Genomic DNA, 24,415 nt, shown 5'->3' on the forward strand with positions numbered 1-24,415 from the left:
GAAAATAAGAAATATTTGGGTGTGAGTGCACAAGATTTTGTCCTTGCTCAGGACCCCATATTACCAAAGTCTGCCCCTGACATCACATGCACATGACAAGGCCCCCAATGTCCGTTGGAACTCGGTGCCTCTGATGTACAACATCCATCAACTGAACTTAACCTCTAACTGAACAAGCTAACAAACAGCCTTGCTTTTAAGATTCTATTAATCTTACAGATACAGTAACATAGATCATGCTGTACGTGAGCAAAGGGGTTGCAGAACAGGAGAGAGAAGGCATAGAAACAGGGATGATGTACGTGGAAGGAAGAGTTGAGAAAGCTAGCAGAAGGGGGAGAAGGGAAAGGGGTGAAAATGGGGGGTGCAAAGAAGGTTGGAAAAAGGGAGTAGAAGACACAAGAATGGGGGTGGAGATGAAATCAGGGCCATGAAAGGGTCTGCAGCATAGGAGGGGATAATTGGGCAGAAGGTGAAAAGGTTGGTTAGTATTCATTGCAGTGTGCAAGAAGAGGAAGGTGCAGGAGGTCACCATGAAGGTGGCTTGTGTAAAAGGAGGTGGGGGTGTTGCACAAAAGTGAGGAAGAAGGGGGCATGGGTTGGTGGGGCAATAAAATAGACATGGGCTTAAGAATGTGAAAAGCAAGCATTACAGTTGCATGGGGTGAGAGGGGCAAGCCCTAGGGGTTTAATGTGGGGAATGGCAAGAGGATTGGCAACTGGAGTTGGCAGGCGTGCAACCTCTAGTATTAAATAAAAAATCACCTATCCTCGTCAAACCTGACTTCTGAACTGTCAGGTTTATGAATTAAACTTAACCCCTTGCTATATTCATTAGATATCTGCCAACCTTCTACAAATTTATCTTGCCTTAGCCTTTTTTAAAGTGATGTCCAAAAACATAGCCACATTAATAATTTAATGTATAATAATTTAATAATTTAAAAAGCAGGTGGAGGACAGTTAGTGGCTACTAGCCAGAGAAGCTAAATGAATCAATATGCTCAGAAACAGTATACCTCTGGTGCTACTTTTGCGGATGATTACCAGAGGAAAATATTTTGAAAAAAATAGAAATGAAGAAATTTAAGATGATGATTATTATTGTATAGGCACAGTAAACAAAGAGAATTTTCTTCCAAAAGAGCCCTACATTTGCTAATCAATTAAAGGCTGATTTGCACAATACAGTGGTACCTCGGGTTACAGACACTTCAGGTTACAGACACTTCAGGTTACAGACACCGCTAACCCAGAAATAGTACATCAGGTTAAGAATTTGCTTCAGGATGAGAACAGAAATCGTGCAGCGGTGGCACAGCGGCAGTGGGAGGCCCCATTAGCTAAAGTGGTGTCTCAGGTTAAGAACAGTTTCAGGTTAAGAACGGACCTCCAGAACAAATTAAGTTCTTAACCCTAAGTACCACTATATATTTTTGGCTACATGAATCAGCTGCAGTATATAGTTGAAACTGAATAAATGCAGATGTAGACTGGGCAATTATGCATATGGTCAGCAATGATTGCTTTAATCTTAATGGCATTTTTCCTAACCACCATGAGAAATTGCTGCTGAGCATGTTACCTGGTGCACACATAATACAGATGCCCACACAGGCTCCCTCCATAATTGTGATTACCCTCAAATCAGCTTCCACAACCATCTTGGAAATTGCTAGAAAAATTGCAGACAGCCGCAGACACCTTGGGGTGAAAGACTAAAGCCTTATATGTGTGCTTCTGCAGTAATAATGGCATGAGGGAGAACTGGGACAACATTTTGAAGCTCCACCTCCCTCCACCATGTCATGTTCTTGTTTTCAGCCCTCCATGTGCTTGAGGGCAGAATTGTGAAACGGGGCACCTGCTATATTCTTAGAGGTTCCCTCCACAGTTTAGAACCCCTGCTTTAGAGGTTTGCCCTCCAACTCATGGAGGGCTATAAACAGGGCAAAAGGGATGCACCAGAGGGACTGAGGCATAACTCTGTGCCCCTGATCTCCCTTATCTTGAATACCAAACAGGATTTATTTGCTTCTCCACTCTGTATTTCAATTCAGCCTTCCTTTTTAGAAGAATGTGACTGCAAATATTGTAAGCAAAACAAGAACACTTCATTCTGACAAACCTATCTGAGAATGCTCTCTGGAATGTCAATAACGTTCCCCCTTCACACTAAGACAGATAGGTCTTTATTTATGATGTTATGCCAGGGAAACAATCATAATTGAGGAGACTGTGAGTCACATCCAGATATACAGACCCATTTAAATTCAGCAGATGTATGAACATGGACACATAAATAATGACAATGCATTTGCCTTCTTTCGCTATGCTCCTCCTACAAGACTTTGGGAATAGTCTATATGCTATATATTGCATCACAATCTCCTGGGCAAATCATGACTCTACATTTCTACAGCACCTCTTCTGTAGAAATTTGACCTCTTGAAGCTTGAATTATTTAAATGTCTACTATGCACAGAATTAAAGCACATGGTTCAGAACTTGTATTTCCCTTGCTTGTGGAATTACTCTGCTGCAAGTGACAAAGGCAGAGATGTCAAACTGTTTAGCAACATTACACAGACAGGGAGAAGGGAAACTGTTTTCAGTCTTCATTCTGCACTCAAATATACCTTTAGCTGCCTGTAGCTGCTTTCCTGAAATTTCCAAGATAATGAGAGCTCCAGGGTCTATGTCAATTTTGCGAGGCGGGTGGACTTGCAAGAATTGCTAAAACTAACAAGTTTCTCTGTATGGGAAAAAACCCATGCATAAACCTGAAGCCAATCAGATTAGTACTCTAGTTCTCAGTGTAGTCAGTTGCCTGCCAGAATTACTGTCTATGCAAACAATTCAACAAACTGAGCACCTCAAACTAATTTAGGGCTAAACTGTGCCTGTGGTTCTTGTCTACTTCAAGTAAAGGTTTGAGAACCCAGCTATCACTTTGTGACTAAAGATGGATTGTCAAAGGGGATAATTTTTTTCCTTTTCTCATAGCACTAGTTCATTATGCAGATGTTACCGTAGTTAGAAATATTGATGGACTACTCTGGTTCTTGCTGTAGGCTAGTTTTTCTGCTGCCCTGTCTAGTGTGGTGTGATTCACTTCTTTGAATAAATTGGATTGGTTGTACTAACCAGATTGCTTGTCCCAATGTTGCCTTTGCTTGCTTCATGTGGGTCCACTTTGTTCTCTGCTGTCATAATCTCCTTGATGATCTGCATATCCTGAAAGCAGAACTCACACAATACCTTTGATTTATTAGAACCAACCAAACACCACGGTGAGGGAAACTAATTTGCACAAAACCACCCTCAGGCTAAATGTGAAACAAAAATACTGAGTGATCTTTGGTCAGCAGCACCATCTCAGCCTAAATCTAGCACACAAGGATATTGTTAAGATAAAAGAGAGTAAGACCTGTATGCTGCTGTAAGCTCCTAGGAGAATGTACACATTAAATATATGCTAAAAATTAACTTTAGAAAAAACCTATATTAACTCAATACTAAAGGTGGGAGTGGGAGTGGGGGCTGAGAGCTAGTGTCTTTTCCAAGGCTGCTGCTATTGTTGTTGTTGTTGTTTGTTGTTGTTATATATACTGCCCTTCATCATAAGATCTCATGGCAGTTCACTAGTGAGTTTATAATTCTGGAATCCCCAATATGGTGACTATGGTGATGACCCTTTCATTTTTTAAAATCTGGAATTTATTCAGTTTTGCTTTTGGGTGGTGCCCAGGGCTTTTTAGGAGAGGTGGATGACATTTGCTACTATTTTGTGGTGTGCCTGTAACAGTTCCTTAGATTTCTAAATGTGTCCATAGAAAAAAGTTTGGAGACTTTTCTTCTACTACTACATCAACAACTGACATTTCAACCAAGGACTTTCTTGCTTACACCCATGGCAACCACAGTATACCAACTCACATTGCAATGTGCTGACCAGTCTGTAATTTAATGCATTATTATGACCAGAAGGGAGAAAGGAATATTTTATGTTCATACTGGTTGAAATAACAATACACTGAAATGGAGCAAGGTAAAGAAGAAAATAATTAGGAATACAATTGACAAATGGCATTTACAGTAGTTTATCAAGGTTTATATACTGCTTATAATGGTTTGCTGTGCAAATACTGAGTGATTCAATCCCTTGTCAGTATTATGATTTGCAAAGTTACAGCAGGCATAATACACTAGAAGTCTATATTTTTACAATCCTAAGGTCTTAAATTTTCAACTAAGGCATCACACAAATATCAGATGGTGAGTTCTAAACTTGTAAACCAACATGGAATGTTTTGGTTCCCAACTTAGAATGTTATTCCAAACTAGTCTCAGGGTTCATTTCTGCTCCTATATTGAGTCTAAAACATTAATTGACCCTTAACCTTACAAATGGAAACATCTGTCCTAAAAGGCAAAAGCAAGAGGGAGAAGAATCCCATCATAAGCTGTTGCCAAACATGTTACAACCTGACTAGAAGTATTGCAGCCCGATACTTCAAATCTGTGAAGCAATGTGCTGAACTCTGTGGTACCCAGCCTTGTGCATCCCTCCTCAGCTTGTTTTTTCTCCCAGTTTCTCTTCCCACTCATGTTTCTACATCCTTCCCCTTTCATTCTTTCTTTTCTAGGCTTCTGCCTCTTCTACTCCTCCTCTTTGCTTAAGGATTTTCTGCCTGCCCTGACCTTCTCTAGAATTAGAGCAGCTGAGCCAATGACAACCCAGGGCCTTTCTGGCTCCCCAACCTCTCCAATATTCAGGCTTCACTGTCACCCCTACCGCTTATGCCACTATCACAAAACCCCGAGAATAGTGTTTCTCAAACCATGGGCTATGGTCCACTACTATTTATTTTGTGCTTTTATCCTGTATTTTTATGTTGTGAACTGCCCTGAGATCTTTGGATGAAGGGCAGTACAGTGGAACCTCGGGATGCGAAAGGGATCCGTTCCGGAGCCCCGTTCGCATCCTGAACAGAACGTAAGATGCAACTGTGTGTCTGCATGTGTGCGGGTCGCCTTTCGCCGCTTCCGCGCATGCGCATGATGTCATTTTGACCATCTGCGCATGCACGAGCGGCGAAACCCAGAAGTAACGTGCTCCGTTGCTTCCAGGTCGCCGCGGAGCACAACCTGAAAATACTTATCCTGAAGCATATTTATCCCGAGGTATGACTGTACTGTTTATATACAGTACAAATTAACAACAACTTTGTTCTAGTAGTTACGTTAAAACATAGAGTTCAACTCTATCCATTCAAGTAAGTGTGGCATGCTGGGTTCAGATGCTACTTTGCTCTGTACTTTCTTCCACCACTAGGGGGAGTGTGTTCTTTTCCCTATATCTTTACATTTAGGTTGAACACATTGGTTCTTTTTACCATGATTTCTGAAATGCCATAACAACTTTCTGACAACTTACAGAGCATGAGAGTTGACACAGTCCTCACTCACAGTTTCCCAAAAACATTTCTCTAATCTGCATTGTTTCAAAGGGAAATATAATGAGGAGAAAGACTTGCATTGTTAACTGAGAGGAGAAATTACCATTCTATGGCTTGGTCAAGGTGCAGTTTTGACTGAGATGAGAATTTCCTTTTGTTCTTTTGTCCCTGTTCCTTTGAGACAGTGAAGAACATGGCTGATTGATGTTCTATGACCTTCACTGGTATGGTGCCAGAGAAGTTAAGTTTCAAACTTGTAGAGCTTTGAAAAACAAGCCAAATCACATGCAGTGTGTCAGACACCTTCAGCTTTAGTAACCCTGCAGTATGCCATGAACAGGGGGGGGGGGGGGAATGCTTCTTTTTGCCTCACAGCAAAGGAATTTTGAACCGAAGTTCATTTCTTTATGTTACAGGCAAAAAGCCAGCAACATTTATAAATTATAAAAATTTACTTTTGCTGACTATGAGCCAACAGTCTTCTTTGAGAGGGCCTGCTTTTATCAAAGAGCTCAGAAGTCTAGAGAAACAGTTGAGCCGTTCATAAGAGACCTTTATTTTTCCCCCAAGGAGCTCCTCATGGAGACACAGTATACAGTGATATGCACCTGATGGAAGACTTAACTCTTTGCAAGACTATAGAGGCATCAGGGAAATCAGGGGCAACCAAAACTCAGGCCAGGGAGAGGATGTAAAATGATCCACAGCTTCGGAGATATTTTCTTGGCAAGAACAGCCCAGTGTAGGAAACCTAGCTTAGTTGATTAGAGTCTGGTGCTCATAACACCAAGTTTGCAGGCCTGATCCTCAAAAGGGACAGCTGCATATTCTTGCATTGCAGGGGAATAGATGATCCTCCAGGTCCCTTCCAACTCTACAATTCTATGGTATTAAGAAAAATAGGACCCTTTGTTATGGTGCAAGAAGTGATAACAGAAATGGAAAACCTATTTTTATTTAGCTCCGTTATTTCTTTTCAAAGCTATTGAACCTGTATGGAGGGTAAATGTAACAAACTGCAGGGCAGCTGCTAATTTCAAAATCTGTTATCTCAGACCTATAAAGCTGTGCCCAGCCTACATAATGTTAAGACTGTCTTGTATAGCCCTCAAAGTAACCTGGGTTGTATTGGGCACTCTTTTGCACAAGATAAACAAACAGGAGAAGTTTGAGTTCAATGATAAGAGGTCAGAATCTTAGAATGTGAGTAAGAATAAGAGAATATGTCAGTGTCGGTTTCTCTCACTTTCTCATTTTTTCCTAATCTTAAACATAGTTCTCCACATGCCCTCATCAGTTTGCATTTTAAAAGAAGTCCCCATGAAAGTTTACCAGCATCTCAGTTCAAAGTTCTCCTAATAAAACATGCCTGTACAGGCAATGGGATGCATGGGATGTTAGAGGAGGGGAAGTACCTTGGGGGGGGGGCGGTAGTTTGCTCACCTTTGGTCCCCACTCTCCACTCAGCTCTCACCTGTGGCTCCTAGAAGCTGTCAGCATGTGACAGTGGCCACACCCCAGGAAATGGCTTCAACTGGCCTGCTAAACCATGTTAGGGCAGCTGATGACTCTTAAATCCTTGGTGAGTTAAGGACTTCCTCTGCATTCGAAGACAGGCTTTGGTGGATTGAGTGGACAAGACCAATAGTGGGCGCAATGGTCAAGAAGGTGGTTTCTACACAAACTGTAGAGGAAAGTGAGAGGCAGATGGGGCTTGTCAACCTGGGAAGGTAGCCCTTCTAGGAGAAGCAAAGCTCTGACCCTAAATCTCTGCTGCCTTGTGGGACATCTTTGGGAGAAGAAAAGACTAAGGAGTAAACCCTACACCAATCCAGAGTGTAGCCCCTAAGATGGTTTGATGGTGCCTTGTATGCCTCCTTCCAGCAACTCCTGCCACTAAGCTTGTGCCAAACGTATTTTTCTACTTTCCTTTGGACCACATCAGCAAGGCCAAGAGGGGAGCTGTTGTCTGGGCAGCCCAGTATCTCCATACTCACTGCCCAGGCTTATGCCTCAGGGAGTTCACTTTGGTGCTGCTAACACAACAGTATGACTTCATCCCTGGAGGTGCACTCCACTGTCTTTTGAGACTGCTGGATGCCAACAAATTGTACAGACAATTAAAGAATTAAAAGCAACCAAAGCACCAGACCCAGACTGATTAATAACTGAACACTCTACAAGCTTTGTAGAATGAATAGGAGAACCATTAACTAATGATCTAGATGGGTGGGTGTTATACCACAGGAGTGGACAATTCATTCATGCAAAAAGGGTGTGAGGCATTTTCTCGTTCTTCCCCAAAGCTTGAGGATGCCAAGTACCTTCAGAACCCCAGCATACCTCTTCTTTGTCTTTGTCTCCAACCCTTGTCCTCACTCGCTTGCTTGCTTTCCTTCTGCTGATCTCTCTCTCTTGCTTTCCTGTGCCTTTATTTTCCATTTTGGCTTCTTTTGTTTCCTGCTCAGGACCCCACTGCCTATGCAAGCTTCTGTTGCTTTATTTCTCTGCCAATCAGTCACCAATTCTCCATTGGCATTCTTAGTCCACCCACTTCCAGAATACTCATCTGCACATCTAGATGCCCCATTTGCCCACCAGAGCTCTGAGGAAGCCACAGTGCCTCCCTCTCTTCACAAAGGGGGGGGGATAAAAACGCTTTCACATTTTGACTATAAAACACTAATGTCAGCATTAACAAGATGATTAAAGTGTTAAAAAATATATTCAAAAAGACAAAACAAGCCTTTTTAAAAGGCAAACAAATACGAACAGTTATTTATCTTTTATGCAATTGAAAATTTATGGCAGCTGCCTGCATTTTCTTTTAGATACAAGGAAAGTTTAAGTCATATTTAAAAGATTTATCCTATGTAAATGGGTGGATATGATATACACCATGCCAGCACCAATGTTCCTAATAAAAGGGAAATTTCCAAGATAGAAGGAGGAACAGGGCAAAGCTACTCCCGCCCTAGTTCATTGATAGTATTTCTTGAACCATTAGTAACAGTAGTGAGACAAGAAGAAACTATAAGTTGAAGGTCCTGAATGGAAGCAAATGCTTACAAATATGGAGAAATAGCTGAATTTAAAGCGAATTTATCTAAGAACCAGCCTAAGTTTAATTGGGAGTGGTTGGGGGATTTTCAGGTATGGAAAAGGAATGAAAGGAATTCTGTCATGACTGGGCAGAGGTCCATTCAAACAAATAGTGAGGGAAATGCAGGATTGTATCTATGAGAATCATTTCATATTCACACCATCAGTAAGTGATTTAAAAATAGCACCTGTGCACTATAAATAGCTGCTTCTATAACGTATCAAGTCTCCTCTGTTCTGTATTTACTGACAAAACAAAAACCCTCCTCACGCTGTTTTATTTCTCTCATCACTTGTTAGGAGCAATTACTGTAAAAAGGCAAAGCCAGGTTCTGTTCTTCCTTATAGAAATGGTAGGAGCATTACCAGGAGACAATACTTGTTTCCAGACTATATACAGTATTACAGCAGGTAAATAAGAAGTACAAAACAAGCATTTGTCTTTTTGGGGGAGGAAGGTAATGATATCTCAGAAATAATTACGGCGACACTAAGAAGGTGAACAAACAGGGAATGCAAAAATATTGAAACTGAGGAATAAAAGAGCAGCCAGCCTAGCGTCTTTCCCCTCACTCTCTTGTTTCATTTAAGACTGGGATAGATTCTCCCCAGTGAAAGCAAGCCTTTTAGATGTTAGCAATATATGAAAAGGGGAAGCAGGACATCCCGACCTCAGGGCCATAGATCCTGCCACACATTTGACTGAAGATGTCTGCAAAGAGAAAGCCTCCTTACATAGAGATGTGTGCACATAGGCTTCCATGTGGTCAGGAAACCAGATTGCGCAAGGTTTGGTATCATCTGCATGTGGATAGCACCCAGCTGTATTTCTCATTTTCATCAGATTCAGGCAGTACATTGGAAGAGCTTAATCAATGGCTGAGTCACTGGAGGGCAGCAAATAAAGTGTAGGTCAGATAAGATGGAGATGTTGTTGGCAGGTAGGTAATCTATCCAGTTCAGTTGTGTTCTGGATGGGTTTGTACTACCCAAAAGGATAAGTCCTTGTATGATTATACCTTGATATCTTGTACCTTGAGCCACAGATAACACCTATCCAATATAACTGTATTCGCTTTCCTTCCCACAGGTACCACCCATCCTTTTGGATAAACAATTCTCAGAGTTTACACCAGACATCACACCCATTATCCTGGCTGCCCATACAAACAATTATGAGATCGTAAAACTTTTAGTACAGAAAGGTGTTTCTGTTCCCAGACCGCATGAAGTCCGCTGTAACTGTGTGGAGTGTGTCTCTAGCTCAGATGTGGACAGCCTTCGCCATTCCCGATCCAGGCTCAATATCTACAGAGCTCTTTCAAGTCCATCTTTGATTTCCCTGTCAAGCGAGGATCCTTTTCTTACAGCTTTCCAATTAAGTTGGGAACTTCAGGAACTGAGCAAAGTGGAGAATGAGTTTAAATCTGAATATGAAGAACTATCACAGCAATGCAAGCAATTTGCAAAAGACCTCTTGGATCAGACACGGAGTTCCAGGGAACTTGAAATTATTCTTAACTACAGAGATGATAACAGTCTAATAGAAGAGCAGAATGGTAATGAACTTGCAAGACTCAAACTGGCAATTAAGTACCGTCAAAAAGAGGTAAGTGTATAGAAGAATATTTTTCTGATTTAATTGAAATAATGTATGAGATAGATGATATACCCATCAAATGAGACAAATTGCTGTCAAGGTCTTTTGTTCTCCATATTGTCTCATTTTAAAAAAAATAATGGGCACATTCGGTTATTAGGCTCTTGTGATACAAGAAACTGAAATACTTCAGCGTATAAGAAATCCAGAAGTACTGCTGCTCGTGTTCTCTCCTGAAAAAAAGATCCTGTTAGTAGATCTGCCTGACGTTAAGCTCTGTGGAAAGACAGAAGTATTTTCTGGTTCATTTTACAGCCTAGAATTCCTCCACAAGCAGCAATGTGCATTACTGCAAATAGTTGCTTCCTGTAAATGAGAATCCAGCTTCAAGGAATGACCCAGCTAGATTTTCAGACATTGCAAATAGCTAACATAAATACAAATATTTTTAAAGCAGAGTTCATTTAAAGAAACAGTCCTAAGATGATATTTAGTTATGTCTGTGTATTGCTTATTTGGTTGTGCCACCTTAACATTTTATGCTTTATAACAAAAGTATAACCAAGTTAGAAAGCCATCATAACAACTGTGATATTGCAGAGGTTTCATTTGGTCTTTGATACTTCGTCGAAGCTGAGCAATTTCCTCAAGCTCCATTTTAACAGATGGCATCCTTTGCCTTTTAATTAGCTGTTACCTGAAATCAGACTGTAGGGAGGAGGAAACTAATTATGGCTAAGATTCCAAGAACCACATGACTACCAATTCTGCAGCCCCAAGTGGGCTTTTAGAATTGTACTTTTCTAATGCCGCTCCATCATCCCAAGCAATAAAATTCCTTTAAAACTGAGGCATATTCTCACAGCAGTCTGTGATTAACCCGTAGTGGGAAGAGACTGTTCAAAAGTATGTGTGGAGGGAGTGTAAAAAGCTCCAATGAGAAACACACAAGGCAGGAGGGGTGACTGTCTAAGTGAATCTCAGCCTGCATCTCTGTTTGGATTAACCTGCCTGTTTCTATCCAAACAGCTCATCTGTTGCAACAATTTGTAGATCAGTTATGAATATGTAGCCGTTTTCTGCTTGCACAGAATCCCATCACATGAGAATTCTAGAAGAACCCTAGATTATTTTTTGTGGAGTCCATTCCATCTGCCTTTAATGTAGCATATGAAAAATTTAATTCATAAAGCTTGATTTCTGCAATGAACCACTGCTATCCAACTCATTCAGCCATTTTTTTAAAAAATGATTTCCTCTCTTTTGTAAGGGCACTTCCAGAATATCTGTTTATTGAACATACATCCTGATTTTTTTGCAGGAATAGATGATATTGGCCATTTTCCAATTGGCTTGCGGGGAGGTTTGATGATGTGCGAGAAGTCTGAATTTGGGGGGAAGCAGACTTGTTGCATGCAACCTCCCAAACAGCTTGAGTTGCACAACCTGAATTTGCCAGTCTGAGCAACTCCAGACAGATGTCTTATACCAGGTTTATGCAGCAATAAGCATTATACACTTTCAATGTGGATTTATAATGTATTTATCTGATCCTCCTCCTGCTACATTAATGTTTTCCAATACTCCTGCATTATTAACTCTGCACTGGCATCCTCCAGCAATTCCAAGGCCATTTTTTGCACCCTCACCATCCACTCTATTGACCCTCCCCCTCTACAAAAGTAGAAGTTAGATGTGCTGTATGATACGGTGCTGCCATATCACTGCTTTTTCCAAGCACCAGCAGTAGCACAGCTGTTCTTTTCTCTCAGTCTGCAGCAAGAAGACTGATTTCTTCTTCCCTCCCTGTGCCCTGTAGCTGGGCAAAGATCTGACATCTGGAAGGAAGGGAGCTGGGAAAGAAGGAGGAAAATACATAAATCGTCAGTTGCCTCTGTGTTGCAGTGGCACACAATCACCTCTCTAGTTTCTCTCTTGCTCTGCACACACACAGCCATCACATTGTTCTGCGTTTAAGCATACACCCATCTCTGAGCAAAACAGAACCTTAAGAGGCTGAGCCAGTCACAAAGCTTCCCTTTGACCCCCCCCCCCCGACACAAGTGGAACCACCATAGCTGCCAGCAAGCAGCAAAAAAGAGCAGGTGGGCAGCAATTTTATCTCTCCCCCATCCCCCTTTTAAGTACAAGTTATTTGCAGAATGGCAGCATGCCAGCACCATACTTCCACTTTTACAGTTTTAATATTCAGGCTGTGATTACTGTGCTAAACCTTCACTCGGTTCCACAAAAACAGCATCAACAGGAAGCATGTGGGAGTAGCTATTTCACAAAGAAGCAACTTCAATTCGGCACATTGCCATAGTACCATAGCACATCAGTAGTTAAAAAAGAAAAAAAGGGAACATTGCTGGTATGAAAAGTTTAATGATATGTGCCAAAAGTTATGGATCACACACAGATTGCTACTTATGCCATGTGACCATCTCATCAGTTTTAAAAGTACAAATCAACTTTAATGTGGGAGCACTTGTGACTAATGCAACACCATTAAGAGGACAAATCCTCAGTAACAATGACATCAGTAAAAACAGTGCATATCCTCAGGGGCTAAGGTCCCAATCCCAGGAGGCATAAGCCTTTCACCAAATTAGTCAACAGAATAGTCAGGGTTGGTGGTGCAGCACAGTCCAAACAAACCAAGGTCAAGCACAGGGAATCGGTCTAGGAAACAGTCCAAGATTAGTATCATAAGTTCATCAAGCCGTGGGAACTAGACTTAGAAACAAGGTTGTGTTGTTTCCAGCAAATGAAAGACTCGGGAAGGAGACATTATGTACTCTGGCCTCCTGGACCACAGCCTGACCACAGCTGATGTTAGTTGCATATTCATGTGTATACCCCTTACTCATCAGTAGACCACTGATTTTGAGTCCACAGATGCATACTGTAATGTTTTCTTTAGCCTTGACCCAAATATTTTAGCGCCAGTGTTCTTGAGAACTGATGGGTGGTGCTACCTCCTCCTCTGATAGCTCCAGGAGTTCTCCAGCAGGTCCCAACCTGGAGGACCCCTCAAGGGCATACTTGGCATTGGTTTCACAGGACCCTCCTAGCTCCTCAAAGTTCTTGACCTGGGGTATCTGGTTGATCCTTCAAGGACCTCATGTCTGGTGCCAGGTCAGGGCTAGATAGAACAGTATGTGATGGAATCCCACCAGAAAATAGCTAATCTGGAAGTGCCCAAAGTCTATGAGTCTGTCCCAGGGTATGGTGGAACAGGGTTGACCTCCTTCGTGCCAATTATTTCACATTTTTGGCTTTTTGCTGTATGCCTTTCTATTTCCAGCCCCAGTGTTTTTATGGGATACTAACAAGATGTAATAAGGGATGCGGGTGGCGCTGTGGGTAAAACCTCAGCGCCTAGGACTTGCCGATCGCATGGTCGGCGGTTTGAATCCCCGCGGCCGGGTGCGCTCCCGTTGCTCGATCCCAGCGCCTGCCAACCTAGCAGTTCGAAAGCACCCCTGGGTGCAAGTAGATAAATAGGAACCACTTACTAGCGGGAAGGTAAACGGCGTTTCCGTGTGTGCTGCGCTGGCTCGCCAGAGCAGCTTTGTCACACTGGCCACGTGACCCGGAAGTGTCTGCGGACAGCGCTGGCTCCCGGCCTCTAGAGTGAGATGAGCGCACAACCCTAGAGTCTGTCAAGACTGGCCCGTAGGGGCAGGGGTACCTTTACCTTTACCTTAACAAGATGTAATATCTTGACCTAGGATTGATTTGCTCTCCTTGTCTCCAACATGTTGTCTGCACAAAGAGAATTATGATTTTAACAACACCTACTGGAAGAAAAATCAATATACCAGTAGATAAAAAGCAGCAGCAAATGAGTCAGAGCCAACAGTTTCACCATATGTGGCAATTAGGAAGGAGTTAAAAGTTGGCAAGTTAGCGAAAAATTTGTAAGGATGGTTCATATTCCAATAAATATAGAAAAGTGTCCTCAATGAATTTTCAAAGTGACTGTCGACATGGAAACAGCATATTGCTAATAAAAATCCAGAAATTTTATATTGCATTTACAGCAAGGGATTGAGTTTTCATCCTAGAGTGCAACTGATGTGGATTATCCAGCAACCCCATAAATACAAAGGTTTCCCATTTAAGGAGCAGAATCAAGATGCAAATTGAGGAAAAGCTGTCATTGAGGGCAACAGTTAAGAAACAGTTCCTGGGGAGAAGACTGAGCTGAACTCCTCTTTTCTAGTGGTTGCCAAGTTTGTAACAACTTGTTTGGAAGGCATTTAAATCCAGTTCTTACGTGGTAGTGGGCTGGAATTTTATTTCATTTATTAAATTTGTATACTGTCCTTCATCCATGGATCTCAGGGCAGATCACAACAGAAAAATATGAGATTAAAAACAAAACAAAATACATAACAAAAACAAAGACAATCCATTAATCCCCTCCCCCCACTTGCATAGAGATGGGAAATTGTGGAAGAGGGATCTGCAGAACTTGGATTCCAAAATGGACTCACCCGTTCTGACTAAAGTGTATCCAGATTGGATCACAAGTCCACTTTAGAAGAGCGGTGGAGCATCAAGCCCTGTTGATCCCAGGGCAATGTTCTGTTCAATTGAAAGAGCACAGTGGCAATAAGATTGACTGTGCTAGCTACTCCAGGCCCTGAGCAACTGGGAGACTTCTTCTGGGAGCCCTGATAAGAAGGATCAGTTGCAGTATGCATACATGTTCACCTATATGGACTTAACCGTCCAGGGGTCCTTTACCTTACCTTTTACTTTCTATTGTGCACAAATTACTTTTTGTTGTATCATTTCATAGCTATACAAGTTACAAATTTCAGCACAGACACCAAAAAAAGAGGAACTTCTTCATTTATAACTGCTTCAAGCATTCGTTCTTTTATCCATTACAACCATCTTATTATACTTAAACTATGCAAACAGTTCATACTGTACTTTCGTATTTGAATACATAAGCAAATAAACTCAATGTAATATATCAATGTTGCTTTTGTTGTTTTGTTTTCCACCTTTTTCCAGGATTGTGGTCAACTTTTTCATTATAAGTTTATTTGATTGCTGAACTTTTTGTTATTTCATGCAATTTTATTGTTCATGGCTTAGACAAAAAAAATAGTGAGAGATATAAAATGCATAAAATAAGCACAAATGCTGCCTGCCTACCCCTCTCTATTTTAAACTTTTATTTTTCCTTTTTAGAAGGCTGGCTGCATTGTGGTCTTGGAAATGCCTTGCCCATGCCAAGCTGCTTCTCAATTATTGAGGGAGCTCTATGCAGCTTGCAGACTTTACCCCAAGGAACTGGGAAAACACATAGCCAAAGGTGCATAAGAAATATCCACTTGCCATCCACATCTTTCTAGAGCAGGCATGCATCTGTGCAACTTGAGCAGAGTCTAAATGGCCTTCCCACTGCTAACAGCGGTGAATTTAATGCTGACTTGCTGGAAATGTGGATCAGTGTTCTTTTTATTCAACAAAAGCCTAAAGAGAAAATAATTCTGTGTAGGAGATATAATATTTAATTACCAGAGAAACGGATTCAGCAAAGAAGGAGATACTTGTAAATAGCTAACCTCAAGGACTGCATTAGCACATTTTTTATCATTTGCCAGAAGCCTATGCGTGGCTGAGTTACTCAGAATTTGACACTAAGCCAAGCTAAAAATGCGATTAGAGGTGGAAGTTATTTGACAAAATATTAATACAGTGGTACCTTGGGTTAAGAACTTAATTTGTTCTGGAGGTCCGTTATTAACCTGAAACGGTTCTCAATCTGAGGTACCACTTTAGCTAATGGGGCCTCCTGCTGCCACTGCTCCGCCGCTGTGAGATTTCTGTTCTCATCCTGAAGCAAAGTTCTTAAACCGAGGTACTATTTCAGGGATACTGGAGTCTGTAACCTGAAGTGTATGTAACCTGAAGCGTCTGTAACCCAAGGTACCACTGTAACTAGGTGCTGCCGCTCTGCTTGCCACCATCACCTACTCCTTTACCCTTCCCCACCCCTTCCTCCACCCTCCAGTCAGTGGCGGAGCTTCATGCTCTGGCACCGGGGGGCAGAAAACAGGTGGGGGCGGGGGGGGCGGCGCCTGTCCTGGGGATGTGGCGCCCAGTGCAGGCAGGGGGCAGCCTCAATAGCATCCCACCGGGATCACGCTGCCGGGGGCGGTGTGCTCCCCCCGCACTCCTCTTCATCCAGTGCCTCCAGCCACCCCCTATCCCCCCCGAGTTTGCTCCAAGCCCTTCCTTTTCCCTCTTGAGTCCCACCTCTCCACGTTTAATGGAGGGGGTAGGGCTTCACAGTACCTCCCCTCCATTAAACAGCTCACCTGGGCCAGCCGGCCATACCTAATGCCGCAGTTGGTGTGGCCCCCTACTGAACGCGAGTACTGCGGAACATGATGACAAGTTGGAGTTTTTAAAAAATATTACATAAGGGTCATGTGTTAATTTGTTCAAACCAGGGTTGTTATGTAGTGTAGTTTCCCCCTGGGCCAACAGGGGGATACTGTATATAGTTTTCACTCAGGTCTGTAGATAGTTTTCACTCAGGTCCGCGGCAGTTATTTTAGGCGGGAACTCTGGGCTGTGGTGGTTACAATGTTGACAGCCGGCTGCCTATAAATACAGGCCGGCTGAGCTGTTCTCAGCCAGTTCTATTTCAGCTTACCACAATAAAGAGCTACTTGGAGAAATCGCTGTGCCGGCTGCTATGTCAACCCACGACTTAACACTGGCGACGAGGATGGGATGGATGGACATCAGAGCACAGCCAGATGCGGCCAGCCTCTGAACTGAGCTGAATCACTGAGCTGAATCACAGAGCGAAATCACTGAGCGAAATCACTGGGCAGCAGAACCCATTCAGAGCTGACTGTTCTGGCTAGAGCACTGTGTTCCATCCATCGCCCTTCACGCCGGCATCGGAATCATGGCTTCACTTGTGCCTCTACCGCCGTTTGCGCCAGCCTCTGAATCATGGGACTCCTACCTCGCTCGGTTCGACTGCTACCTCCAAGCCAACGAGCTGACAGCAGTATCAAAGGATCGGAAGCGGGGCCTATTCCTCAGCCTCTGTGGGCCTGAAGTGTTTGAGACGGCCCGAGCGTTGGTTGCGCCTGAAGCAGTCCAGGCAACACCATGGGACACGATCCAAGAGAAGCTCCGCAACCACTACGCACCAAAGCCGTCCAAGATTGCTGCCCGCCATGCGTTCTACCACCGGAACCAGGCAGAGGGGGAGTCAATCAACAACTACACCACCGCCCTGCGACAGGCTGCAATGCACTGTGAGTTCCGAGACTTAGACGATGCCCTGATGGATCGAATCGTCTGCGGGGTCCGGGACATCCATCTGCAACGGCGCCTCCTAGCCAAGCCAGACCTCACGCTACAGAAAGCCATTGAGGAGGCTGTGGCCTCAGAAGCTGCTGAACGCTCCGCCCAGGAGATCCGCAAGTCCAGCAGCCCGCGTCTTGCTAGGGAGCCAGTTCCGGTGCATCATGAAGAGGCCAGCAGTGAGGAGGCATCCTCCAGTGAAGACGATGATGTGCACCAGACAAAGCGGGAGCGCAGGAAGTTCCAACAGAAGTCCAAGGGCCAACCGGAATGTGCTGGCTGCGGAGGCAACCATTCCCGTGCCAAGTGTCGATTCAGAGACGCCATCTGTAGGAAGTGTTCCAGAAGGGGCCACATCGCTAAGGTCTGCCGATCGGCTCCGTCTGACACCCCCCCTTCATCGACTCGCAAGTCCAAGTCTTCACTCCAGTCTGCCAAGGAAAGTTGTTTCGCTCTCACCAACTGCCGCTGCCCGTCTGGAACCACGATTGGCCAAACCGACTCGACTGCGCGACGCAAGCTGAACGTCACGGTGCTCATTGAAGGAGCTCCATGTGACATGGAGATCGACACCGGGTCTGCCCTGTCCATCGTGTCATGGAGCACCATCAAAAGACTGGTACCCAGAGTGTCCAAAAGGCAACTCGACTCTCACCGCGTACACCTGAGAGACTACCAGGGAAACGACATTCCCGTGGTAGGCGTTGGCCGGTTCCGGATCGCCTTCAAGGATTTTTCGGGCCTGCTCCGGTTGGTGGTGGTCGAAGGTCAGCGGCCAAGCCTTCTAGGGCTAGACTGGTTTGATGCCCTCGGCCTGGAAGTCACCGGCATCAACTGCATCTCTAACGCAGAGACTGAGGGTCTGGTCAAAGACTTTGCCGAGGTTTTTGACGGCACCTTGGGCCAATATACAGGTACGCCCATCTCCTTTAGCCTTGATCCACAAGTCGCCCCCATCAAGCTAAAGCCACGCCGGGTTCCCTTTGCTCTCAAGGCTAAGGTGGACGAACAACTGGACAAACTGATCGCCCAAGGAGTTTTGGAGCCGGTTGACCACGCAAAGTGGGAAACCCCCATCGTCACGCCTGTCAAGCCAGATGGGTCGGTGAGAATCTGCGCTGACTACAAGTGCACGATCAACAAGGCACTTCAGCAGCATGCTTATCCGGTTCCTGTTGTCCAACACCTGCTGCATTCCCTGGGTGAGGGTAAGGTCTTCGCTAAGCTGGACCTTGCCCAAGCCTATCAACAACTGCCAGTCGATGATGCCACTGCTGAAGCCCAGACGATCGTCACCCACCGGGGGGCATTCCGTTGCCGCCGGTTGCAGTTCGGGGTGAGTGTGGCTCCTGGCATCTTCCAAAGCCTTATGGAGCGTCTCCTGCAAGGGCTTCCGGGCGTGGTACCATATTTTGATGACGTCTTGGTGTCTGCAGACTCACACCAGCAGCTGTTCGAGCGCCTCCGTGCCGTGCTGACCAGGTTCCAGGAGGCCGGGCTCAAGGTAAAGAGGGAGAAGTGCCAGATCGCCGTTCCACAGGTAGAGTTCCTGGGCTATCTTATCGATGCCTCCGGTCTTCATCCAACCACATCCAAGATCCGCGCTATCCAGCAGGCCCCCACCCCAAAGAACAAAACGGAGTTGCAGGCATTCCTGGGGCTGCTGAACTTTTATAACATGTTCCTGCCCCACAAAGCCACAGTGGCTGAGCCTCTTCACCGACTCCTTAGCACTAAGACGCCTTGGGCCTGGGGTCATCGGGAGACGGCGGCCTTCAACGCGGTCAAGGCTCTCCTTTCTTCAGACAGTGTGCTGGTACAGTACAGTGAATCCAGGCCGCTGGTCCTTGCCTGCGACGCCTCACCTTTTGGCATCGGTGCTGTCCTTAGTCACCGTTTTCCAGATGGGAGAGAAGCACCGCTCGCCTACTTTTCCAGGACACTATCTCCGACGGAACGGAATTACAGCCAGCTCGACAAGGAGGCATTGGCACTTGTGGCTGGAGTGAAGAGGTTCCATGAATACCTCTATGGCAGGACTTTTGACCTCATCACTGACCACAAGCCACTCCTGGGCCTCCTCGCCGGTGATCGTCCAACTCCACCGGTCCTCTCACCACGCATGCTGCGATGGACTGTTTTCCTGGCTGCCTACCACTACCGGCTCATCCATCGCCCGGGAAAATCGATGGGCCATGCCGACGCCCTCAGCCGTTGCCCTCTTCCAGCATTTGTGGAAGACCCGGCTCCAGCTTCATCGCTCCTTCTGATTGAGGATCTTCCGGCAGCGCCTGTATCGGCTGCCACTGTGGCCTCCGCATCTGCCCAGGATCGCACCATCAGCCGGGTGCTCAACTGGGTGTGGAGGGGGTGGCCACAAGGGCCTTTTGCATCGGAGTTCCAGCCCTTCGCAACCAGACAACATGAACTCTCAGCTCATCGCGGCTGCCTGCTGTGGGGAGACCGCGTCGTGATTCCCCAGGGACTCCGTCAGCGCGTCCTGGAGGCTCTGCACGTTGGCCACCCGGGAATTGTCAAAATGAAGGCGTTGGCTCGGTGTTACGTCTGGTGGCCTAATATGGACGATGCCATCACTGCCTGGGTGTCCGCCTGTCAAGCGTGCCAGGAGTCGAGGCCTGCACCACCGGCAGCTAAGGGACACACCTGGGAGACGCCAAAGACACCCTGGTCGAGGGTGCACATCGATCTGGCTGGTCCCTTTCACGGCCGGACCTTTATGGTAGTGGTGGACGCCTATTCCAAATGGCTGGAGGTCGCCCTGATGCCCTCCACCACTACCGAAGCTGTCATCCGGGTGCTGCGAGGCCTGTTTGCAACGCATGGGTGTCCTGATGTCCTTGTCTCTGACAACGGACCGCAGTTCACGTCAGGCACGTTTGAGCGGTATCTTTTGGGACTGGGCATCCGCCATGCCCTAACGGCACCCTTTCATCCATCCAGCAACGGGCAAGCGGAAAGAATGGTGCGCTCGACAAAAGAGGCACTGGCGCGCCTGGACCGGGGAGACTGGCATGAGCGGGTCGCCGAATACTTGTTCGTGCAACACATCACCCCTCATGCGGCCACAGGGAGGAGTCCTGCTGAACTGCTTATGGGCCGCCGCCTCAGGTCACCGCTCGACCGGCTACACCCAGACTTTGCCGTGGCTGAACCCCCAGGCTGTGCCAATGCACCACGGTCATTTGTCCCAGGAAACCAGGTCTTTGCCCGGAACTATGTGGGGGACATCCCTTGGGTGCCAGCCACAGTAGTGGGAGTCACTGGACCTCGCTCGTACCAGGTGGCACTCGAAGACGGACGCTTGTGGCGACGGCACATAGACCAGCTTAGGCGCAGGGTTGGGGACTTGGACACTACCGAGGTGCCCCCAACTGCGCTTGCGGCTCCAGAAGAGACACGTACAGATGGCGAGGCCCCACCTACACCTTCCTCGCAAACTGCCAGCGTGGAGCCGAACCAAGCCGTTTCAGAACAGACTCAGACCACTCCACTTGCGGAGGCTCCACCCACAGCAGCGGATCCAGGGGAGTTGGTTCCAACGCCACCTAGGGTCGCACCACAGCCTCAGCGAGAACTGTGTGGCCCTCCGGACTTGGCTACCAGTCCCCGGCGGTCTGGCAGAGTTTCCAAGCGCCCAACGTATTTAAAGGACTATGTTGTTGGACAGGTATCACTGTTGGTCTAAGTATGGGAAATGTAACCGATATGCTTTTGTGCCTAATTGAACCATTACGCGTAGTGCTGTATATAAGGAAACCATTACGATTGTAACTAACGCCTTATCTCGGTGGGGAGGGGTGTTATGTAGTGTAGTTTCCCCCTGGGCCAACAGGGGGATACTGTATATAGTTTTCACTCAGGTCTGTAGATAGTTTTCACTCAGGTCCGCGGCAGTTATTTTAGGCGGGAACTCTGGGCTGTGGTGGTTACAATGTTGACAGCCGGCTGCCTATAAATACAGGCCGGCTGAGCTGTTCTCAGCCAGTTCTATTTCAGCTTACCACAATAAAGAGCTACTTGGAGAAATCGCTGTGCCGGCTGCTATGTCAACCCCCGACTTAACAAGGGTCCTAGTTTTGCTCGAACATCAGAAGTAGAATCTTTAAGTATGTATTACATTATATAAAAGCAGAAAACACTGAGGCAAGTTAACTGGTCAGCCTCATTCCCACCTCCTTTGGCCTGATTCAGTACCTAAATTAATTTCAGCAAGAGATGGTTTAAGAATGAATTGTGATTCTTAAACCAGGCCTTTCAGATAGACGTCCCCAGCTTATTTTTGAATTTGTTGTTTATATTTATAAACTACAGTTCTGGACCATGTACAAAAGCACACGCGCGCGCGCACACACACACACACACTCTACTCATTCGCATTAATGACACAGATAGTGCAGATCTAATTAGGACAGAGTTGGATGTGGGCATGACTCATGAGCAGGGGCGCCGACTTATAAAAAATATTGGGGGGGCCCATACCGGGGTCCTGCCGCTGGTTCGCTCGGGTAGCCGGGAGAACGCAGTTTGAGGTGGCAGTGTTGGGGAGAGACCCTCGCTCAGGGCGCCACTAGACTTGGCGGCCGGCGGCCTATCTGGGGGGTTCTGGAGCGTATTTCGGCGGAGCGATTGGGGAGGAGGGGGCTTGTTGCCGGATTCTTCAGCTGAGCCGGAGATCCGCTGCTGGGGGTCCCTGGGCCGAGTTGTGAGCACGGCCTGCTGAAGGGAGATCCAGCCGATTGCGCGACGGGGACGGCCGGGGCTCTCCGGCTAGGGCGCGCGGCTGGCTGGCTGGCGAGGGAGCAGGTGGGGAGGAGGCAGGGGTCCTCACTCTCTTAGGAAACGCACCCGCGCGCCCGATTGCCACGAAGTCCGAAGGGTGCGTGTGTGGAATTAAAAAGCAAAAACGAGATACGGGCAGGGCAGGCAAAGAGTTTTCTGCAAGAGGATGGAGGGCAGGTTGAAGAGAAAATCACTCAGGATGAGACAGTCAAATCAGCCATGATAAAATGGGCTCAGGATATTGGGTATAACATCATGTTTGAGGACTGGGAAAGGTTATGGACCACCGGAATGAAATTCACGGCATGTAATGCCTTGAAGGAAAATATTATGAAAATGATTTATAGGTGGTACATGACCCCAGTCAAGCTTGCAAAAATATATCACCTGTCTGATAATAAATGTTGGAAATGTAAGGAGGCTGAAGGGACATTCTTTCACCTCTGGTGGACTTGTCCAAAAGTGAAGGCCTTCTGGGAAATGATCTATAATGAGTTAAAAAAGGTATTTAAGTATACCTTTCCCAAGAAACCAGAGGCCTTCCTCTTGGGCATTGTTGGCCAGAAAGTGTTAAAGAAGGATAGAACTTTCTTTATGTATGCAACTACAGCAGCAAGAATACTTATCGCAAAATATTGGAAGACACAAGATTTGCCCACACTGGAAGAGTGGCAGACGCAATTGATGGACTACATGGAACTTGCTGAAATGACGGGCAGAATCCAAGATTTGGGAGAAGAAACAACGGAAGAGGACTGGAAAAAATTTAAGGACTATTTACAAAAACAATATAAGTTGTATGAATGTTAAAAATTTACACGATTCGGACACTATAGCTTCAGCAATTAGATTTGGGAAACAGGAAATTATATTTTAAGTAAGAAAAGGTCAAAATCTAAGGTAATACTATGTTTAATTTAAGATATAAGTAACTGATGAAAAGTATGTTAAATTTAGAGGTATAGTATTTGAAAAGTACAAAATAAGGTACGAAACAAGGTAATAATTTGCTGATATCTTTATTATAAAGAATGCAGGGTAAGGGAGATGCGAGGAAGTCCAGTTAGTTATATAAAAAATGTGTTGAATGGTTGGTTTTCTTTTCTTCTTTTTCTTTTTTTCTTTTTCTTGTTCTTTTACTTTTTTCTTCAGTGTATGTTTCTAACTTTGTATTTGAAAACTTAATAAAATATTTATAAAAAAAAGAAGAGAAAATCCTTTCGCTTTTCTGGGGCGCAGGGAAGTCTCAGAGCCGGAGGTTGGGGAAGGGACCCCCTTTGCTCTGCCCTCTTCTCCCGTCTTAGATTTGCATGGGGGTCCCCGCCCGAGCTTGCCTGGCCACCGGGCCACACAAGGGCCGCGCTCTACGCGGCGCACCTTGCTAGCCGCGCAGCTGTCCTCCGCGGCTGCGGAGCGGCCCTGCGCCGGTGCCCAGCCCCTCTGGGCGCCCGCTGCGCTGCCAATGACAAGCGGGCGACGTCGCGGGCGGGGAAGGCGTCGCTTTCTTTCCCGATCCTTCATCCTCCCAGTCTTCCAGCCCTTTTTTGGGTTGGAAGCTCGTCTCGTTCGCCCTTCTCCTTTCTTCACCCTGCGCGCAATTTTCCTCCCTCGTCTCCCTCCCCATTTCTCCTTCCTTCCTTCCTTCCTGACTGACGGGCTTGGGCTCGGGCTCGGGCAGCCATAGCGTCGGCGGTGTTGGCGATCGGCGGCGCGGGGGGATGGCCCTCCCGGGGGAGCCGGCGCTGCTCAATGGGGTTGCCAAGGAGACAGGCCGGCCGCCCCCTTCCCCCGGCCCGGCGCCCCCCGCCGCGCCGGTGCCCGTTATCGAGCTGGTGCGCGCCGGGCGCCCTATAAAAGCCGCGGACGCGCCCACCGCCGCCCGAGATTATTGGGGGGGGGGCTGAGCCCCCCCAAACGAATTTTTGAGGGGGCTCGAGCCCCCTCAGGCCCCATGGAGTCGGCGCCTATGCTCATGAGGCAAAGCAGAACTAGCAATGTGACTGGAAATTACGGTAAATGAGACCCCAAGTAAAGACATTCCCTGATTGGAAACTAGAGCTATTAATCACAAACCTACACTCACATCCTCTGCTTT

At 46.1% G+C, this 24,415-nt stretch overlaps 1 protein-coding gene across 2 annotated transcripts in view; it reads left to right on the forward strand.

The window, feature by feature from the left end:
* The window catches only part of TRPC4 (transient receptor potential cation channel subfamily C member 4), a 69,493-nt gene that overhangs the window by 23,219 nt on the left and 21,859 nt on the right, over window positions 1-24,415 (forward strand). For both annotated transcript variants that reach the window (XM_083483313.1, XM_083483314.1), the window contains exon 3: window positions 9,655-10,173. In XM_083483313.1, the coding sequence (XP_083339439.1) occupies window positions 9,655-10,173 (519 nt within the window). The remainder of the gene's footprint in view (window positions 1-9,654; window positions 10,174-24,415) is intronic.

This window comes from Podarcis liolepis (assembly GCF_965112155.1).
Source record: "Podarcis liolepis genome assembly, chromosome: 17".
Taxonomy (NCBI): domain Eukaryota; kingdom Metazoa; phylum Chordata; class Lepidosauria; order Squamata; family Lacertidae; genus Podarcis; species Podarcis liolepis.